The 20,236-nt window shown below is 45.4% G+C and overlaps 1 protein-coding gene across 3 annotated transcripts in view; it reads right to left on the bottom strand.

The window, feature by feature from the left end:
• TEX2 (testis expressed 2) overlaps positions 1 to 20,236 on the bottom strand; it is a 114,489-nt gene that overhangs the window by 16,269 nt on the left and 77,984 nt on the right. For all 3 annotated transcript variants that reach the window (XM_008012102.3, XM_008012104.3, XM_008012103.3), the window contains exons 6-7: positions 14,002 to 14,148; positions 8,565 to 8,664 (exon numbers count right to left, since the gene is read on the bottom strand). In XM_008012102.3, the coding sequence (XP_008010293.1) occupies positions 8,565 to 8,664; positions 14,002 to 14,148 (247 nt within the window). The remainder of the gene's footprint in view (positions 1 to 8,564; positions 8,665 to 14,001; positions 14,149 to 20,236) is intronic.

The following is a 20,236-nucleotide window of genomic DNA, read 5'->3' as shown; positions in this document are numbered from 1 at the left end:
GGGCTGTGTACACCCTGGCACCTGGCACAGTCTGACCAGGCAGCCTCCCTTTATCTGCCTTCACCAGCCCACCCTTACTTCTTGCTCCAGTCTCCCTTGCTGCTGTTGCCAGGGAAGAGACTGTACTGGGCAGCCACGGAGCCTGATATATGAGGATGAGACTTGGGAATCTGACTGAGCCTCTGCCTGGGGGAGTGGTCTGTTTTAAACACTGAATATGCCTCATGAGACCCACCCACAGGGCCCTGCTCAGCCCTGGCACTCATAAAAATATGAAGGAGTCGAGAATGCTTTAAGAACTTTTTTCTTCCCCGAGATGGCGGTCTCACTCTCACCCAGGCTGGGTGAGTGCCACCTGGTAAGATCTTGGCTCACTGCAACCTCCGCCTCCCAGGCTCAAGTGATCCTCCCACCACAGCCTCCCGAGTAGCTGGGACCACAGGGATGCGCCACCATGCCCGGCTAATATATACATATATTTTATTTTTGGTAGAGATGGGGTTTTGCCACGTTGCCTAGGCTGATTTCAAACTCCTGAGCTCAAGTGATCTGCCTGCCTTGGCCTCCCAAAGTGCTGGGATTACTTTGGGAGGTGTGAGCCACTGCACCTGGCCTGGGAATGGTTTAAGAACTTTTAAAAGCAGACATGAATGGTAAATAAATATTCCAACAAATGACTCCAATATGAGGTGCTTGCATTCCGATGAGGGTAAGAAGACTATTTTAGCATTAAGTGTAAGAAAAATTTGCTTTTGTAACAATGACTCAGCAGGCAGAACTTGACCTGAAAACCTGGAGACACGGGCAACCCCCAAAACTTGGAGCAAAGACCAGCTGGTTATGTGGTGGGTGAGTCAGGAGGCCCCTGCCTTGCAAGACTGCAAGATGAAATTAACAGTTACTAGAAAGGTCGTCTCCCCCTGGGCACTAACGTTGCAACAATGAGCACACGAGGACACACTCAACCCCATGAGCAGCATCTTCCACTGTAACCCAGCTAAATGCTACTTAATCTAGAGGAATGCAGTTACACGGCCCTTTCTTTTGTACTCTTGACAAATGGTAAGACTTAGCTATAGGCATTTCACTGAAAATACTTTCTATAACCATGTGCCCTGGCTGGTGCTCAACAACAAAACCAGAAATTGAGGAGCGGGACAATTTTTGATGCCTTTAAACAGGAGTAAGGCAGGCAGTCCTGAGAGGTTCTCTGGGAAAGGGGGCGGGAGGCATGCATATGAAAGGTCTCTTCCACATCATGTTGAGAGGTTGTCCAGTGGTAACCAGTGGCACCCAATTATTAACAGGCCCCTATAAAACTGGCACTTCAGGCTGGGTACAGTGGCTTGTGCCTGTAATCCCAGCACTTTGGGAGGCTGAGGCAGGCGGATCACTTGAAGCCAGGAGTTCAAGACCAGCCTGGCCATCATGGTGAAACCTTGTCTCTACTAAAACTACACAAATTAGCTAGGCATGGTGGTGCGCACCTATAGTCCCAGCTGCTAGGGACGCTGAGGCACGAGAATGGCTTGAGCCTGGGAGGCGGAGATGCAGTGAGCCACAATCACTGTATTGCACTCTAGCCTCTGTCTCCTAAGAAGAAAAACAAAACAAAAAAAAACCCTGGCACTTCATGCAACAACATGAGTGACAATGAAATAAGACTTAGTATGTGTACAAGGACCTGGAAGGAACTCAGATGCTGTTTTTCCACTCTTCAGTTTCATGGGAGCAGGATCAATTACCACCACCACTGCTATGCAGAGACACTGTGGCAAAAATTACAGCTTATTCCACCAAAAAGCGTGTATGCGTTCTTAATGTACGATATCAGCCAAAAGCACTGAGATGAACCCCTGCCCTCAGGAAGTGTATGTCTGAAGGAAAATCAAAGTGGCCTAGGCCAGCTGGTGCAGCTCAGACCATGATGCCAGATGATATCATAAAATGCCTTTGCATTTGTCCCCACAGACAAGGAGTGGCCACAACTACAAGATGCTCTTCTGCCTTCAGCCTGGTTTTCTAGTTAACAGACCCCATGGCCTCAGTCCTCCTATGGCCAGGTGAATCTAATAATCTCACACAGCGGTTCACTGTTTTATTACTATTTAGGCATTTGTCTCACTGGAGTAGGCTTGACAGGGCACCTGCTGCTTGGGAGTAGTTAAGGGAACCAAAACCCTGCACACCTGAGCTTGGTCCTCATTATTTTCTCCTCCATTTCCTTCTACCTGTAACTATTAATAGCTGATTTCACTATGAAAGTCAATATTTGGCATCCAAAGAACAAAACTTCTTAAAATGGAACATTTGATAACATATTATCAAGAACAGATGTTGGAGTTTTTCAGCTCTGGGAAAAACACACCAGTTACTGTTGTGCTCCTGGCAAAGAGACCAGTGCCATATCGCTTATTCAGATAGTACAGAAAATTAGCAATTCCTTGTGTGTGGATGTGTCTTTGGTGACAGACATCATTTTTAGCTTTATCTACCTGTAACTGTCCTCTGAACTAGAGCTCCACCCCTTCAAGGTTGACAAGCTGCAAATCAGGGTCCCCTGTCCCCCAGCCAACCCATGTTCCACAAGAGGTATGATTTCCCCTTCCCACACTAAGCCCTTTCCACACTAAGTGTTTTTCTTCCCGCAGCACAATCTGGTCGGAGCCACTCCTATCAGCCTCATGCACTAGAGTATGGCTCTGCCTTGGTGCTCAGGCCCAGGCAGCCCCAGTGGCTGTAGCTGCCCTCTAATGTCGCTCTTGAAGCAGGTGTGGCAGGAGGAGTGGGCAAGTCATGACTGGCTCTGGCTCCAGTTTTCTGTTATTACTCAGGTGGCAAAGTAGCATCAGTCCCAACGCTGGATGTGAAGGCACCAGGCACGTAGGTAGTGGATCCTAGTAGGATCCAGTCTGGAACACTGGACGTGAAGGCACCAGGCACAGAGGTTAAGGTCTGGAACATCAGTCCAGATGACTAAGGGCAACTCTGGAGACAGACAAGGTTTCTTTTTCTGTGGGACATGGTAATATTTCCATAGAATCTGAGATATTCAGTCTAAATTTGGGCTGTTATTTGGGTATCCTGAAACAAGGCAAAACCCAATAGGGTCCTCTGTCTATGTGGACACTCAGTGGCTATTTTCAGTTTTAGATTCATGCTGCAAACATCCCGAAGACGAAATGAATTCATCTAAGCCTGAGGGGTTGTGGTCTGCATCCTTGGCTCATTCTGACCCTGCTGACACACCTGTGGGCACCTGTTCTGAAACCGCTGGTCTCAGGCACAGAAGATAAAAACCTACTGACAGAAGCAGCCCCCACCCAGCCACTTCAGGATGATTTTATTAATACTAACAAAGTGGCCGGAGGGCAGCAGCTAATGCTGATGCTTACTATGTGCCACGTGCTCCGAGTGCTTTACATGTAACACTGCATCTCTACCACACCCAAATGAGGCGGGCAGCACTGCCACCAGCACTTGAAAGATGGGGAAACTGAGGTATAGAGTGGTTAGTGGCTTCCCCACAGTTGTACCGCTGAATGGTGTATGAGCAGGACCCAAAACACAGGTGACCTGGCTGTACAGCCAGTGCTCATGGGCAGCCTTTGACCGGGCCTAGACTCCATGGAACAGGCTGGAAGTGTGAGGCTGCTGCTGAACTGGGCAAGTCACCCCTCTCTGGGCTTTGGCTCATACAAACATGGCAGGGGGGAGTAAGGCAAAGCTGACTGCCCTTTCAAGTCTGCCCAATTCTTCAAGGGTTTTGAAAACGAGCCATGTTTTCTAAATTTTTAGCCATAAGAAAAAAGATTTGGAGAGCATACACCAAACATGTACTAAAAAGGTAACCCTGGTTCTCTCTGAATGGCGGGATGACGGGTAATATTTTCCTTTTGACCTTTCCTGAATATTTCCATTTTTCCCACAATGAGTATTTGTTGAATGAATGAACAAACATTACCCTAATGGAGTTAATAAAATAACTGGAAAGAGTTTGGCTGAGTGGCAGGCCCTGGAGGCGGCAGCCCAGGGTAGGGATGAAGGCTGGGTAGAGGAGGCCAGTCTGGTGGGGGAAGGGTAACATAGACACAGGTTTCTGGACTTTGCTGTGTGGCCTAAAGCAAAGAAAGGAAATCCATATATATCCCGCAGGTAGAGGGGCTAGTTCCAGGGTGTGTGTGGAGTGAGGAGGCGTCAGAGCTGAGGCAGGAGGAGCACAGTCAGTTTCTAAGGGACAGAGCTTGTCTATCGTCCAGCCATCTGCCTTTGGTGGGAAGTGAGGCTGCTCTGGGAAAGGTGGTCATTTAACCTCATTTACTTCACTTGAGACAGGTTGTGTGTGTTGAAACAGGGACAAGCCAACATGGCCATCATGTGCTATTTCATTCAGAAGAACCACAGACTTTACTTCTCACAGCAGCAAGGCCATGAAAGCTAAGAATGCTGTTTTTTTGTGTGTTTTGTTTTGTTTTTCCTGTTTATCCTAGTAGGATCTGCCAGCTTTGATCTGTAGGATGGTCAACTGGATACTATGGCCACCTCCATGCTAAACGCCCTAACAGCAGCATCCAGGCAGCCATGATAATAACAATTCTTAGTTGGCACTCATAGAGCTCCTCCTTGCTCCAGATGCTGTTCTAGTGCCTTTTTTGTATTGACTCATTTAATCCTCACGACAAGCTTATGGAGTAGGTGCTGTAAGAATCCCTATTTGAGCCGGATGCAGTGGCTCATGCCTGTAATCTCAGCACTTTGAGAGGCTGAGGTGGGTGGATCAGCTGAGGTCAGGAGTTCAAGACCAGCCTGGCCAACCTGGAAAAACCCCCTCTCTACTAAAAAATATAAAAATTAGCCAGTTGTGGTGGTAGGTGCCTGTAATCCCCACTACTTGGGAGGCTGAGACAGAAGAATCGCTTGAACCCAGGAGATGGAGGTTGCAGTGAGTCGAGATCGTGCCATGGCACTCCAGCCTGGACGACAAGAGTGAAACTCCATCTCAAAAAAAAAAAAAAAAAAAAAAAAAAAAAAAAAAAAAAATCCCTATTTGAGAGATGAGTTAGTGAAGAGGTTCAGGGGCTTGCTTGAGGCCATGGCGCTATGGACCAGGCAGTCAGGGGTCCAGAGCTGGTGCTCAAAACCAGTGCTACCTCTTGCTTCAAGAAGAGCATCCCTAGGACGGGATAATCCAACCAGCTGTGTCCAAAATATCCCTTCTGAGCATGTGCCTCCAACAAACAAGCACAAGTCAGGAAATATTTTTAAAAAGAACGTGAGGGGATCCCATAGGAGGTGGTGCTCCTTAGAGCTGTGAAGGCCTCCTTCACCTGGGTCGCATTTCCCTGGAAGGTGAGCTCTGCTTTTCAGAGTCAGTTTGCTTGTTACCCAGATTCAAATTTCACTAAAAGGAAAGATTCCCCCTTAGAGCACTGGAATCCAAAATGCTTATTTATTTTTCTTTTTTTCTTTTTTTTTTTGAGACAGAGTCTTGCTCTATCGCCCAGGCTGGAGTGCAGTGGCGTGAGCTCGGCTCACTGCAAGCTCCACCTCCTGGGTTCAGGCCATTCTCCTGCCTCAGCCTCCCGAGGAGCTGGGACTACAGGCGCTTGCCACCATGCCCGGCTAATTTTTTGTATTTTTAGTAGAGACGGGGTTTCACTGTGTTAATCAGGATGGTCTCGATCTCCTGACCTCGTGATCCGCCCGCCTCGGCCTCCCAAAGTGCTGGGATTACAGGTGTGAGCCACAACGCCCGGCCAAAATGCTTATTTCTTTCATGGTCATTTCTGTTTTATCATCATACACGTATCATGTGTGGACTTTGAAAACCCTACTGGCTTTATGTCTTTATTGTTTCTTTAATACCATTTTCCCCCTTGTTACACAAGCAGGCAAATCTCTAAAAACATACCCTGAAAGGAGTTAAATAACCTCAAATGGATTACAAACTGGCAAAGCTTTGACCTATATAGTGAAATGTCTCACCATAGCTCCTGCTCTAGAAGAACAGTTAAGAAGCTGGACACTTAGGTGTTTGGTGAATTTTACTCAAAGCCTGACCAAGCTGCCCTGAGGGGCTGCAGAGTTCAAAGCCACAGGAGCCTGGTTGTGGCCCTGCTCCCCTCTCCTTGGAAATTTCTACAAATTCAGCAAAGGACAGTCCTGAGATAAGAGGCTGCTAACACATTAGAAAAAAGAGCATGCACACTTATTATTCACTTTCTTTAAGCCTCTCATGAGGTTTGTGTTAGCTGATCATTCACCAGCTTGTTATACATTTCTAAAGAGGCAAAGAGCAAAACGGAATAGAGAGGCCACCTGAGTTAGAGGAAGAAAGGTAGCAGTTGTACACTGATGGAGTGAAGATGCTAGCTAGCTATGCAGTGAACACATACATAATTTTTTTTTTTTTGAGACAGTCTCGCTCTGGTGCCCAGGCCTCAGACTCCTGAGTAGCTGGGATTACAGACCAGGATGATGCTAGGGCCCAAGGTTACATCGTCATCTTATTTCTAAAGCTCTGTTATTTTCTTTCTTTCTTTTTTTAAAGACAGAGTCCTGCTCTGTTACCCAGGCTGGAGTGCAGTGGCACAATCTCGGCTCATTGCAACCTCTGCCTCCTGGGTCCAAGCTATTCTTGTGCCTCAGCCTCCTAAGTCGCTGGGATTACAGGCATGTACCACCATGCCCGGCTGACTTTTGTATTTTTAGTAGAGACGGGGTTTCACCATGTTGGCCAGGCTCGTCTCGAACTCCTGGCCTCAAATGATCCACCTGCCTCGGTCTTTCAAAGTGCTAGGATTCCAGGCATGAGCCATCGCACTCAGCCAATACATCTTTTACAATTTTGCATGGGGTTAAAAACACTCTAGTTAAGCCATTTGCCAAGAATTGAAATGTTTTCTACTTTTACTTTCAGTGAACCAGAAATTACCAAACCTAGACACACCCAGATTCATCAAGGTGTAGACATAATTGAGGCGTTACAGGTGAGCTCAACATGCAAGAATTAGATGGACTTCTCTGGATATGCAAATACTACCCTGGTCTATCTTTCTGAAATTGACATAATGCTAAATCCTGGATGGGTTGTCAGCTGAAATATTGCTGGAGAGATATGCTAGAGCTGCTAACTATAGTGCTAGAAAAATCTCTTCATATTTACATCAAATACAACAGCAGAAAAACTGATTTCACTAAACACAATTCAAGAACCATCTGATACAGCCAGAGAGAAAAGTAGCTTCCATACTCTACAAATTTTATAAAACATTTACTTCAAAACAACTATCAGTCTCTTGAAAAGTTATAATTATTTTTTCTCCTACCTTGTTCCTAAGCCATTTTAGGAAAAATGTAAATATGGTTGAAGTGGAAAGAGGCTTACTTGCCAAGGGAGGCTACAGTAAAAACGTCAGTGAGAATTCTCTCTGCATGCTAATGGGCTATTCTGGTCTACCTGGCTCATTCCTTTTTCACCAAACTCCTGTGTACTAAATTTTCCCTGTCAAGATCCTTTTAAAACCATATTTATGGTTTATGTGACATAAGAGATACAAATCTTCACATCATCATCATCATCATTTTACGGAAACTGTCTACAATCTGATCAGCTCTTTAACCCCCCACTCACAAAAGCAGACATAAATAATGTGTTAGTGACATGTTTAAAAACTCAAATCTGAGACCTTTCCTCCAGCAGGGAGCCCCACTCTCAAAATATTGCATTTGAATATACTGTATGTCTTCATTTCTCAAACATGTACTGAGCACCTACTAGAAGTAACAAGGAACGTAAAGACAGAAGACAAGAAACTCAAAAAATCTGGAACCTACAAGTCAGGGGAGGTGAGGATGTGAACACAAGTGAGGAGAGGCAGCTCCTGGCAAGGGGCTGGGGCTGGGGCAGCTGCACCTGTGAGGACCATGAGAGGTGAGCGGAAGTGAAATCCAGCCACTGCCTCATGCCCTGGCAAGGGCTGCAACCCCCACAAAAGCACAGGCCCCATCAGCTGGCATGTGGGCATCATTGGGCTGGAGGAGACCCTATAATAACCAAGAGACTAGAAGACTTAGGACGGGAGCTTGGATCTATTCCAAATCTTTTTTTTTTTTTTTTTTTTTTTGAGAGAGTCTCACTTTAGTCACCCAGGCTGGAGTCCAGTGGCACGATCTCGGCACAATCTCCTGGGTTCACGCGATTCTCCGGCCTCAGCCTCCTGGGTAGCTGGGATTACAGGCACCTGCCACCACGCCCGGCTAATTTTTGTACTTTTTTTAGTAGAAATGGTGTTTCACCATGTTGGCCAGGCTGGCCTCGAATTCCTGACCTCAGGTGATCATCCTGCCTTGGCCTCCCAAAATGCTGGGATTACAGGCATGAGCCACCATGCCCGGCCCCAAATCAGTTTTAAGGCCATGATTGGTAAGAACAAAAAGACACTCAACATGAAACAGATGATTTAAAAAGTCCTCAACACCCTCCAAACACAAAGCCATCATGGTACTGAATCTGCAGCAAAGGATACATTTTAACACTCATAGAATGCTCAGTTCGGAGTTACCTTGGTGATCAACGTAAGGCTTGAAGGCCTGGAGGATTTTTGGCACAGCCACACCCATGTCAAGTTCCGTCAGAGTGAGTTCATTCATAAAGTAGGGGAGCTAGAGGAAACAAGCACACAGTGAGTGAGACCCATAAGCAAGCTACAAAACATGCTGTTAGAAGTCAACATGCTTTCGGAGAGGATGGTGGGACATACCATCTACGTGACAAAAACATAATGTGCACACATCATGTACTAGGCTTCACAGTCCAGACAGAGCCATGAAGAGGTCAGGCCAGGGCCTGGCTCTCATGGGTTTATAATAGAAAGGCAGAAACAGGTAAATATGTAGACAGTATACTTCCAGAGAGTGATCAGTGCTGCAAAGAACATCAAGCAGGTAATGGGCAGAGGGAACATGAGGGTGGCTGTTTTGGCTGAGGAGGTCAGGGACAGCTTCCCTGAGGAGTGGCATTTGAGCAGAGACCACCTATGGAGAAGAAGCCAGTCATGCTCATTAACAATACCCTACATTTGCTGACGTAAGGGAAAACAGACCTCTCTCAGATTCTCAGTGGGGAGTAAGAAACTGCTACCACAAGGCCAGGTACAGTGGCTCATGTCTGTAATCCCAGCACTTTGGGAGGCCAAGGTGGACAGATCAGTTGAGGTCAGGAGTTCAAGACCAGCCTGGCCAACATGGTGAAACCCCGTCTCTACCAAAAAATACAAAAATCAGCCAGGCGTGGTGACATGCACTTGTAGTCCCAGCTAGTCAGAGAGGCTGAGGTGGGAGGATCACTTGAACCTGGGGGCGGAGGTTGCACCACTGCACTCTAGCCTGCACAACAGAGCGAGACTCTGTGAAAAAAAAAAAAGAAAAGAAATTGCTACACTTCCGATAGGCAAACTTACATGTGTATGAAAATCCTTGAAAAACAGCACAACCTGGCCAAGCGTGGTGGCTCATGCCTGTAATCCCAGCACTTTGGGAAGCTGAGGCAGGTGGATCATGAGGTCAAGAGATTGAGACCATCCTGGCTAACACAGTGAAACCCCATCTCTACTAAAAATACAAAAAATTAGCCGGGTGTGGTGGCACGCACCTGCAGTCCCAGCTACTCAGGAGGCCAAGGCAGGAGAATTGCTTGAACCTGAGAGGCGGAGGTTGCAGTGAGCTGAGATCGTGCCACTGTACTCCAGCCTGGGTGACAGAGCGAGACTCCGTCTCAAAAAAAAAAAAAAAAAGAAAAATAGCACGTTTTTGACCTCATGCTGGACGTTTTCTGTTTGCCCTGCCAGATCTACACACTACCCCCAGTGGTTGGTCAGTGTGAACTGTGCCAACGGTCTCCCTTACCCTCCAGCTTCTGGTTGGGCATGGCCATGGGATACACCAACGGGCAGTGGATGGGGAGGCACACGGAGAAGAGTGTTGTTGGGCATTTGTCCCCCCGATCTACCGAAGGCCACAGCTCCTGTAACACAGGCAGCCTCTCCACACAGCTGCCCTGCCCAAGTTCTAGAAACTGCTCTTTGTCTTTGCCACTCCAGGGAGAGTAACAGCTCCCACTTCTGCTAGCTCTGGAGTGTAGCACTCTCCCTATGGGTTTTTCTCCATCTACCCACACCTTTATAAATATTTCCTTCAGCAAACTCGCCCCAGAGTTACTTATCTGAGTGTGCCATCTGCTTCCTGCTGGGACCCTGACTAATACGCCCAAATCTATCCGTAGGAATTTATTCTACAGGAAATAACGTAAGAATACTGGCATCATGCTTAAAAATTCCTACTTCATCTCAAGCTTATAGAATTAATTCATCTATATTTTCTCTGCTTGCATTTGTGGATGTATATGTATTTCTTAAAAATATTTATTCTATTCATAATTTTAGTGTAAGATGTAAATTAGGCATCTAGCTTAATTTTTCCCCCAAATGGTTGGTCAGCAATCTCAACCTATTTATTCAGCAACGAACACTTGCCCTACTAATCTGTTCCGCTACCTTGAAGTACTAAATTCCCACTGCACTGGAGTCTGTACCGAATTTCCACCAGTATCAAACTGCTTGGCTACTTTAGCTTTCTAACACACTTCAGCTTTACAATATACTTTTAAATCTGGCAAGTCCCTCTCCTTTTTTTTTCTCCCAGAATTCTCTTAGTTATTTTCATAAGTATTTTTCCAGTTTAATGTTACAATAGTTTTATAAAATTTAGAATAAAATTAAGAGGTTTTTAAAAATTAAATGTAAACTAAATATTCCACATAAAACGAGGTAGCATCTAGTCAGGCATGGATTTAATACCTAACTTGGCTGGACCTCTTCAGCTGTTTCTCTGCAGAGAAACATAAACTTTCAGGATTCACCAATCAGAGAATGTAATCTCTGATAGAATGTAATCTGTGATTTTTTTGTTGGGGGAAAGGGTTACGTTAAAGAGGTTATAATGTCTATGATGAACAAAATGTGAGTAGAGACAGTGTTCAAAGGCGTAGTTTTGAATTGGTGTTTGCTATATTTGGAAAACCTTTTTCCAAAGCATTAATGTTGTAAGTGGTGTTGGCCTATCAACCTACAAAATGCTACTTGGCCAAGAATGTAACCAAAGTCTTGCACACTTGCCCTGTCCTTTTTGTCCACTGTTGTCATTCAAATGCCGTGCTTCAGGGAGCATGCCAAGTTAGAGAGACTTCTGAGGGAGAGCCAGGGAGTACTGTTACCTCCAACAGTGTTTCTTTTCTTTTTTTTTGAAACAGGATTTTGCTCTGTCACTTGGGCTGGAGTGCAGTGGTGCAATCATGGCTCACTGTAGCCACAACCTCTTGGGGTGAAGCAATCCTCCCACCTCAGCCTTCTGAGTAGCTGGGACTATAGGCACGTGCCACTATCACGCCTGGATAATTTTTTTATTTTTTGTAGAGATAGGGTCTCGCTATGTTGCCTAGTCTAGTCTCAAACTACTGGGCTCAAGATTTCCTCCACTTCGGCCTCCTGAAGTGCTGGATTACAGGCATGAGCTACCATGCCTGGACATCCAACGGTGTTTCTATGGGAATGTCAGTCTGACACTGAGCCACAGGAGTGAGGGCAAGGCCAGCAAAGAGTTCTCCATGTCAGGCCTTCCAGGGAAACCAGGGGATCGGGGAGATCTGTGTCACAGGGGAAAGCTCACGCTCCTCTAGACACCACTTCCCTATCCCCATTTTGGCTCTTGACTGGCTATTAACCAATACCCACTCACTACTAGGCTTAAGGCTTAGTTCCTCCCAGGGGTACTTGGATATTTGGTGGCAATCAGTTCTTTTGGTAGGGGTGGTGACAGCTTCAGAATTTGGTAATATCCTTCTGCTTTCCTGTTTCTTCTGTTACCAGGGGCTCCTCTGGTCTGCAGGCACTTCACAGTGCAGCAGATCAGGAGAGGGTGGAGGGCATGGATGGAATTCACTGCCCACCTCTAGCCTCTGGCACTGCTGCATCTAGGCCACACTTCTCCACTCTAACCTTTTAGTACTTCTGACCTCAAAAAACAAAAGGAAGTTTAAGTCTGTGAACTACAAACGCCTCCATGATAATCAACAGGAGAAAATGAAAACAGTCTTTCCCTCAACTTTCTCCAGGATGAGGGGGGCACCTTCACAAACAGGGCAGAGGCTCTGTGGACTTCCAGCTCAAGAGAGAAGGGTGGGACCTCTCAAACCAGTTTGGTTTTGTTGTTGCTGTTGTTGTTTTTACAGATGGGAGTCTTGCTCTGTCACCCAGGCTGGAGTTTGGTGGTGCGATCATAGCTCAGAACTCCTGGGTTCAAGTCATCCTTTCGCCTCAGCAACCCAAGTTTCTGGGACTATAGGTGTGCACCAGCACTTCTGGCTCAAGTTGGTTTTGGAATGCTTGTAGCAGGGGAGCAGCATCCCATCTGGAGTTCAAGTATGTCCTGCTTTCTTTTTGCACACTGCCAGGAACTGCAGCCCTCCTGCTCAGGGAAGGGCCCCTCTTGCTTAGGGAAGGGCTTGAGATAGACTCTGGGAAAAAAGCAGGGCCAGCCCTACCCATATGCCTTCACCTGGAACTCAAGCCCTCCATCATTTCCAAAAACGCGGAGAGGCTGAGTGAGCTCTAGATTGACTACTGACACTGCATCTCCCAACACAGAGGGTTACTGCTACCTGTTGTCTCCTGCTATGGGACTGGCTAGCAGAAGCACGTTCAACCCTCAAACTACCTCAGGAACACAAACAGGCTGACACTTGTCAACAGAGCCCTCCCCCAAAATCTGCCTTGAAATCCACCCTTCTGGCTCAGAGGGCAGCCCCTCCTTCCTCTTTCTCAGGAGCTGGGGAAGAAGGGACACTGGCCCACAGACAGCAGCCAGAGTTTGATGAGGCAGGAAAAGCTCTGTTCTTTACCCAAAGGAACAACAGAAATCAACCTGAAGCTCCTCTATGCCCATATTTTCCTTCTAATCTAGTTTATCATAGTTCACCGTTTCTTAGTCTAGCGTCCTTGAACTTTCTGAGATAATGGGCAAAATTTTGTGTCAATGTGTTTTTCTAGTGAAAGGATCTCATAGGTTTCTGCTTCTCAAAAATATCTCTGATCCATACAACTTCAGAGGTACTGACTTAAGCTAGTGACAGTGTTTGGTGAGGATTTGGGATCCAAAGTGACTCTTCCTTGGCTGGGTCTTCACTGGGTCAAAAACTTAATTTAAAAGAACCTCAAGATCCTCAATAAGGTCTCCTGGTTGGCAAATGAGTCATTTAATGACAGTCATACTTACATAGTTCAAACTCACTTCCAACTGTGCCTGGATTAGCACCAGAGTGTTTCCTCAGCAAAGAGAGCCCAAAATAAAGTACCATCTGGCCAAAAAGTAAAGGTCAAACATAGACACACTTAAAGTGCAGTGCTAACTTCCCCAGCTTGAGAGGGAGCACAGCCTGGGAAAGACGGCTTAAGTAGTCTGGTATTTTCCTCAGTCAGTTTACTAAGAGGCCTTAAGTAGTCTCGTGTTTTCTTCAGTGAGTATACTAAGAGGCCTTAAGTAATCTGTATTTTCCTCAGAGGATATACCATGTGGCCTAGACTGCTGTGGGGCTGGGTGGGCTCTGGATGTACAATTTAAGTTCTTTTCCAACATAAAAATAACAATTATATAAGACAAATTGGTTACAAGAGCTCACATTTTCCCAAACCAAATTCTAGATTATCACCTAGAGTGGATAACAACGAGGGCAACACAAGAAAACGAGTAAACATTAATGTTCACTAAGCCCCCAGTTAATCATAAGGTCAGTCTGTGGTCAAGGTCAGATGTGCTGTTTGAGAACTTACTACCCTCATACGTTATATGCTTAAACGAAGTTATTTTTCACTTAGGACATGAGGGTACAAAACTTCCAGAAATGAAGAAGTATAGAGGATTAGAAGCCTCTTGTGTGGAAAGTGATACCTTTATTTTGCTGAGTTTCATTTGGATCTTCTTAGACACCAGATCAGACCAGTATTTCTCTCCTAAGAAGTCCCAAAATATTCTTCCAAGCAAGGCATTCACCCAGGCTTCCTGTTCTTCCTCCTCAGAGGGTAAAGCCTCTGGCAACTGGCAAAAGAAAAGGGACCAAAATTAGCTAGAAAGCAACTGCAGAATAAGACAGGTGCTTATTTTTATAAAGTCACTGAAGGTCCCTCCTTATAGAAACAGGAGATCACAGGAGTCATTCTCCTTCCCTATAAATTACAAGTCACACATTATATTGGTGACCAGAAAAGGGGAGAAACGAAAGCTGCCATCACAGCTAAAACCTTCTCTTTGTTTTCTTTTTCTACCAGTCTTCCTGTACACCAGTTAATATTTCATACAATTAGCTTAGCCAAACCGCTCTGCCTCCAAATTAGCTTGGTATCAACATTATGCATCAGCGACACATCTGACAAAATGCCTGCCCATCTTTCTTCAAGCTAAGGCTTGGACGTGTAATTGTCAAGCTGGTGCTCATCCAGGCAGACACCACAGTTTCCGAATGGTCAGGACTCAAGTTCAGCCTGAACCCTGTGAGGTCAAAATACTCCCGGGATGCTTAAAAATACTGATGCCTGGATCCTACCCCCAGAGTCACTGATTTCAGTGACAATCAGGAGTTTCAGACACTCCCTTGGTAATGTAATCAACAGGCAAGACAAAGAATCACAGATCTGGATTAGAGAGAGCTGCTCTCAGGGCTTCCATGAAACATCTACAGCTGTTCTCACCAATCTAGGCCCAGTGAAATACCCCGATCCTTACTTCCATTTGATACAATCCATCTGAAGCATCTGCTGTGGCCCATGTGTGAGGTGGGGGAGAGAGCAAATCTGAGTCTCTGATTTCCTTGGCTATTCATTAGACTATGCACTCTAGCCTGGACGGGGTCAGGGATGGAGATAAAGAAGGGGTAAACAGCAGCACCCACAGACGGTGTTGTAAGGTTTATGTGGTTGGTGCAGGCACGGGCTGAGAACTCAGTCATGTAGCAGCTGTCCACTGACCACATGCCAGCCCTATGGGCACACTCCTGTCTCAGGTCCACTCATGTCTCACAATACCCTGGAAAGACAGGAACTTTACTTCCATTTTAGAAATGAGTGCAGCGCCTGACACAGAGTCCTGTTCTCCCGTCCTCTATCTGCTCTGTCCTGTGTGTGGCGGTGGGGGGTGGGGGAAGGGTAGCTGGCCCCCTGATATAGCAGACATTTTCCTGTGCTGAGGTCTCCAGTTAGACTGTCGCCTTGCAGAAACAATGAGCTTTGGAAAGCAAAGATTAAGATTTAGAAATGCAGAATCTGTGAATTACTCCCTTTCCCCTCCCTCTATGGTGTCTATAAGTGCATCTGTTCTGCCCTCACGGGCTGGCTGCAGCTATAACACACACTAGACACTCTCATCACCTCCACGCTTTGTGCTTGTGTATTCATGCCAGCGCTATCCATTCTGGGCAGCTGTGACTGTGCCCACATTGCAGCTGTGTGCCTGGGTCAGTGGTATGGTGTACATGTTGTTGCTTGGTGTGCGTGGATTTGAATCTGCAGATCCAATTGTTTGTGAGTACTCCCAAGGCCTACCACACACAGCTCCATGCAATCATTCTGAAGCTTGGTGCTCACCAGTCACTGAGCTGTGTCTGAGCCAGCACACTGCTCATCCCAGCTCTCTGCTAGTCTTGCTGAGAGGTGAGGCCAGCTGGACTTCCTGGGTTGAGTGGGAACTTGGAGAAATTTTCTTACAAGAGGGTTGTGAAAACGCACCAATCAGCACTCTGTAGCTAGCAAGACGATTGTAAAATGCACCTATCAGCGCTCTGTAAAAATGCACCAATCAGTGCTCTGTAAAATGCACCAATCAGCACTCTGGTGTAAAACGCACCAATCAGCAGGATCCTAAAAGTAGCCAATCGCAGGGAGGATTGAAAAAAGGGCATTCTGATAGGACAAAAATGGAACATAGGTGGGGACAAAAAGGGAATAAAAGCTGGCCACCCCAGCCAGCAGCCATGGCAGCCCACTTGTGCCCCGTTCCACGCTGTGGAAGCTTTGTCCTTTTGTTCTTCACAATAAACCTTGCTACTGCTCACTCTTTGGGTCTGTGCCACCTTTAAGAGCTGCAACACTTACCACTAAGGTCCATGGCTTCATTCTTCAAGTCAGTGAGACCACGAACCCACTGGCAGGAAACAGCTCCAGACACACTTCCACAGCCTGTGCCCTCTCTTTCTGGGGGCCTAGGGTTCACTTACATTTTTCAATCACATGTCACTGCATGACTTTATATTCTACAGGAGTCCTTCAAATTTGAGTTTTCAAAGGTCTCCCTTATGAACGTTGGTGAGTCTTATTAAAAAAAAAAAAAAAAAAAAAAAAAAGGTTTAAAAAAGAAGGCATGCTGGTCAGCCCATTTCAGAAGACATGGATCTGCCTCACTCTTCTTAATGGACACGGATTCTATCTGGGCTTTTCTAGTACTGTGATGTTTTCTGTCTTTAACCAAGACATTTCCCATCACTAGGTCCTGGATGGAAGGGCAAGAGTCTGCAGCGGTGAATGCTTGGCCATGCCACAACTTGTACATGTTTTTTTGAATCCCTTTTCTCTCTGACTGAACAGTGCCTTCCCAGCCCCCAGGGTAACTCGTTCAGCTTTTCTGAGGTTACTGTCTTTGAATCCCATCCGATTATTTATACAGACTTCTGCATAAACACTCATCCAAGGGCAATGCCCACCTGGCCCCTCAGACAGTACTAAGTTGCTGCCCACGTAAGACACCACATGTCTTACTTTAGATTTGTAGGTTACACAAGAGAATAAGTTACTTTTTCCCTTCCCTAGAGGGAGCATCTACCCTTTATTAGCCTTTCTTTACAACCCTAGTTACTCACAGGGAAACAGTTTTAGCACAAAATAGCAAGAAACAAAGGCTATTTCACAATGTATGTCCAAGCCAATGGCATATGATGTGGTAAACAAATTTCTGAAATAACCGACAAGCAGGTTTTTTTTTCAACAGTTCCTTTTTCCAATGCAAGCTTCTCTCCACAGACACACTGGGAACAAAGAAAAATTCCAGAGCAGAACATCGATAATGCATCAAAGAAGCTTCATGAGGGAAACCTGGATTCAACAGCCTGCTAGGAAGTCTCAACGAATGTCATAAAAATTTAAGAGCTTAAAGAATCAATGTGCATACATTTCCTAATATCACCATTTGGCTATAGGATGAAATGTGTGGAGGATATTCATTTCGCCATCTCAACTGTATATACACACTAAGAAATGGTAACTTTCCAAAAATGGCTTCCAAATAAGTGTAGAGAAAATTCAATGGTTTGAAGCTGAAGCAAGCCCATCAAAACTGCGTAGCTCTTGGGATATACGTTATTTAAAACTAACCTCTCAAACTAAAGTAGGACAGATTTACTGAAGTCTGTGGTGTAACATTTCCTATTAAAAACAGCCAGGAGGCCAGCCCAGCTTTTCTGTTACAAAGAGTGTGTAGTGCCCCCAGTCCTCTTTGGCCACACCCAGTGTACTGCCAGGGGGGGTTGCATAAGGGACAGTGTGCTCCACGAGATGACACGGCGGAGGACCCTACCCCTGTGTTTGTTTGTTTCCCTTGATTAAAAAAAAAAAATGCATATGTACTGTAGAAAACACCCATAATCCCGCTACTCAGATTTAAAACATTTTAAACATTATTTAAAACATTTTTACTACATTTTCTTTCAGTCTTTTTTCAGTGTATATAAACATTTAAGAATATAGAACTTTTAAAAAGCAAAATTAGGCCGGGCATGGTGGCTCATGCCTGTAATCCCTGCACTTTGGGAGGCCGAGGCGGGCAAACCATGGAGTCAAGAGATTGAGACCATCCTGGCCAACATGGTGAAATCTTGTCTCTACCAAAAATACAAAAATTAGCTGGGCATGGTGGTGCGTGCCTATAGTCCCAGCTACTCAGTAGGCTGAGACAGGAGAATTGCTTGAGCCTGGGAGGTAGAGGTTGCAGTGAGCCAAGACTGTGCCACTGCACTCCACCCTGGCAACAAAGCAAGACTCTGTCTCCAAAAAAAAAGGCAAAATTAGATCTAGCTACATGGTTTTGTATTCTTTTTTTTTTTTTTTTTTTTTTGAGAAGGAGTCTTGCTCTGTTGCCCAGGCTGGAGTGCAGTGGCGCGATCTTGGCTCACTGCAAGCTCCGCCTCCCGGGTTCAAGAATTCTCCTCCCTCAGCCTCCCAAGTAGCTGGTATTACAGGCATTCACCACCACGCCCAGCTAATTTTTCGTATTTTTAGTAGAGACAGGGTTTCTCCATGGTGGTCAGGCTGGTCTCAAACTCCCAACCTCAGGTGATCCGCCTGCCTTGGCCTCCCAAAGTGCTGGGATTACAGGGGTGAGCCACCGCGCCTGGCTGGTTTTTTATTTTTCTTTTTTCAGTTTTACTTAGATGTAATTCACAGATTATACAATTCATCCATCTAAAGAGCACCCTTCCATAGCTTCTGTGGAAAACAGTATTACGGTTCCTTAAACAATTTAAACAGAATTACCCTTAAGATGCACTAATGTCACTTCTGGCTATATACCCCAACAAACTGAAAGCAGGGTCTCAAGACGAGATATGTGTACACTGATGTTCAGAGCAGCATCATTCACAATAGCTAAAATGTGCAAGCAAGCCAAGCACCCACTGACGGAGGAATGGATAAGCAAAATGGGGTACACACACGGAGCGTGATTCAGTCTCAAAAGGGAAGGCGATTCTGACTTATGCTACCACATGGGTGAATCTTGAGGGCATTAGGCTAAGTGAAATAAGTCAGTCACAAAAAGACAAATACTGTATAATTCTACTTACATGAGGTACTTAGGATAGTCAAAATCCGAGAGACAGGGAGGGAATGGTGGTTGCCAGGGACTGGGAGGAGAGGAACATGGGGAGTTACTGTTTAATGAGTATAGAGTTATACAAGTTGAAGAGAATGGTGGTGGTCAATGCATAACATTATGAATGTATTTAATTCTACTGAACTATACATTTTAAAATGATTAAGATGGCAAACTTTATGTATTTTACCACAAAAATAATTTTTAAAAATAGAGTACAATTCAGCAGTTTTCAGTATATTGAGAGTTGTATAGCTATCACCACAGTCAATTTTAGAACATTTTCATCACCCCCCAAAGAAACCCTGCACCCATTAGCAGTCACTCCCTATTCCTCCCCAACTCCTCCCCATCCCCCTGCCCACCAGTCTAGGAAACAACTAGTTTGTCTATATGAATTTGCCTATTCTAGACATTTCCTATAAACGAAGTCATACAATGTGTTCTTTTGTGACTGACTCCCTTCACTAACATTTTCAAGGTGTATCCATGTTGTAGCAGTGCCTCCTTTTTATTGCATAACAAACTTATTTTTATTGCATAATAATATTATCGTCTATGCTATACCATACTTTATCCACTCACCAGTTAATGGAAATGTGGGTTGTTTACCACTTTTGTTTTGTTTTTTTAAACAGTCTTGCCGTGTCATCCAGGCTGGAGTGCAGTGCGTGATCTCGGCTCACTGCAATCTATGCCTCCTGAGTTCAAGCCATTCTTGTGCCTCAGTCTCCCGAGTAGCTGGGACTACAGGCGTGCACTACTATGCCTGGCCAATTTTTGTATTTTTAGCAGAGACGGGGTTTTGCCATATTGGCCAGGCTGGTCTCAAACTCCTGGCCTCAAGGGATCCACCCACCGCAGCCTTCCAAAGTGCTGGGATTACAGGCGTGAGCCACTGGGCCCCACCATTTTTCATTGTTGGCTATTGTGAATAATGCTACTATAAATATTTGTGTACAAGGTTTGTGTAAACATATATTTTCATTTCTCCTGGATATATATTTAGGAGTGAAACAGCTGGCTCATATGGTGACTCTGTTTAACTTTTTGAGGAAATACCAAACTATTTTCCACAGCGGCCGGACCATTTTACATTCCTGACAGCAGTGTATGAGGACTCCAATTCCTTCCTTCCTTCCCTCCCTCCCTCCTTCCTTCCTTTTTCTTCCTTCCTTCCCCTTCCTTCCTTCCTTCCTCCTTTTTCTTCCTTTTTCTTTTCTTTTTCTTTTCTTTTCTTTTTCTTCTCTCTCTCTCTTTTTTTTTTTTTTGA

This window comes from Chlorocebus sabaeus, chromosome 16, assembly GCF_047675955.1.
Source record: "Chlorocebus sabaeus isolate Y175 chromosome 16, mChlSab1.0.hap1, whole genome shotgun sequence".
Lineage (NCBI taxonomy): Eukaryota > Metazoa > Chordata > Mammalia > Primates > Cercopithecidae > Chlorocebus > Chlorocebus sabaeus.
Note: the sequence above shows the minus strand (reverse complement) of the source record. Positions and strands in the feature narration are given on the sequence as shown.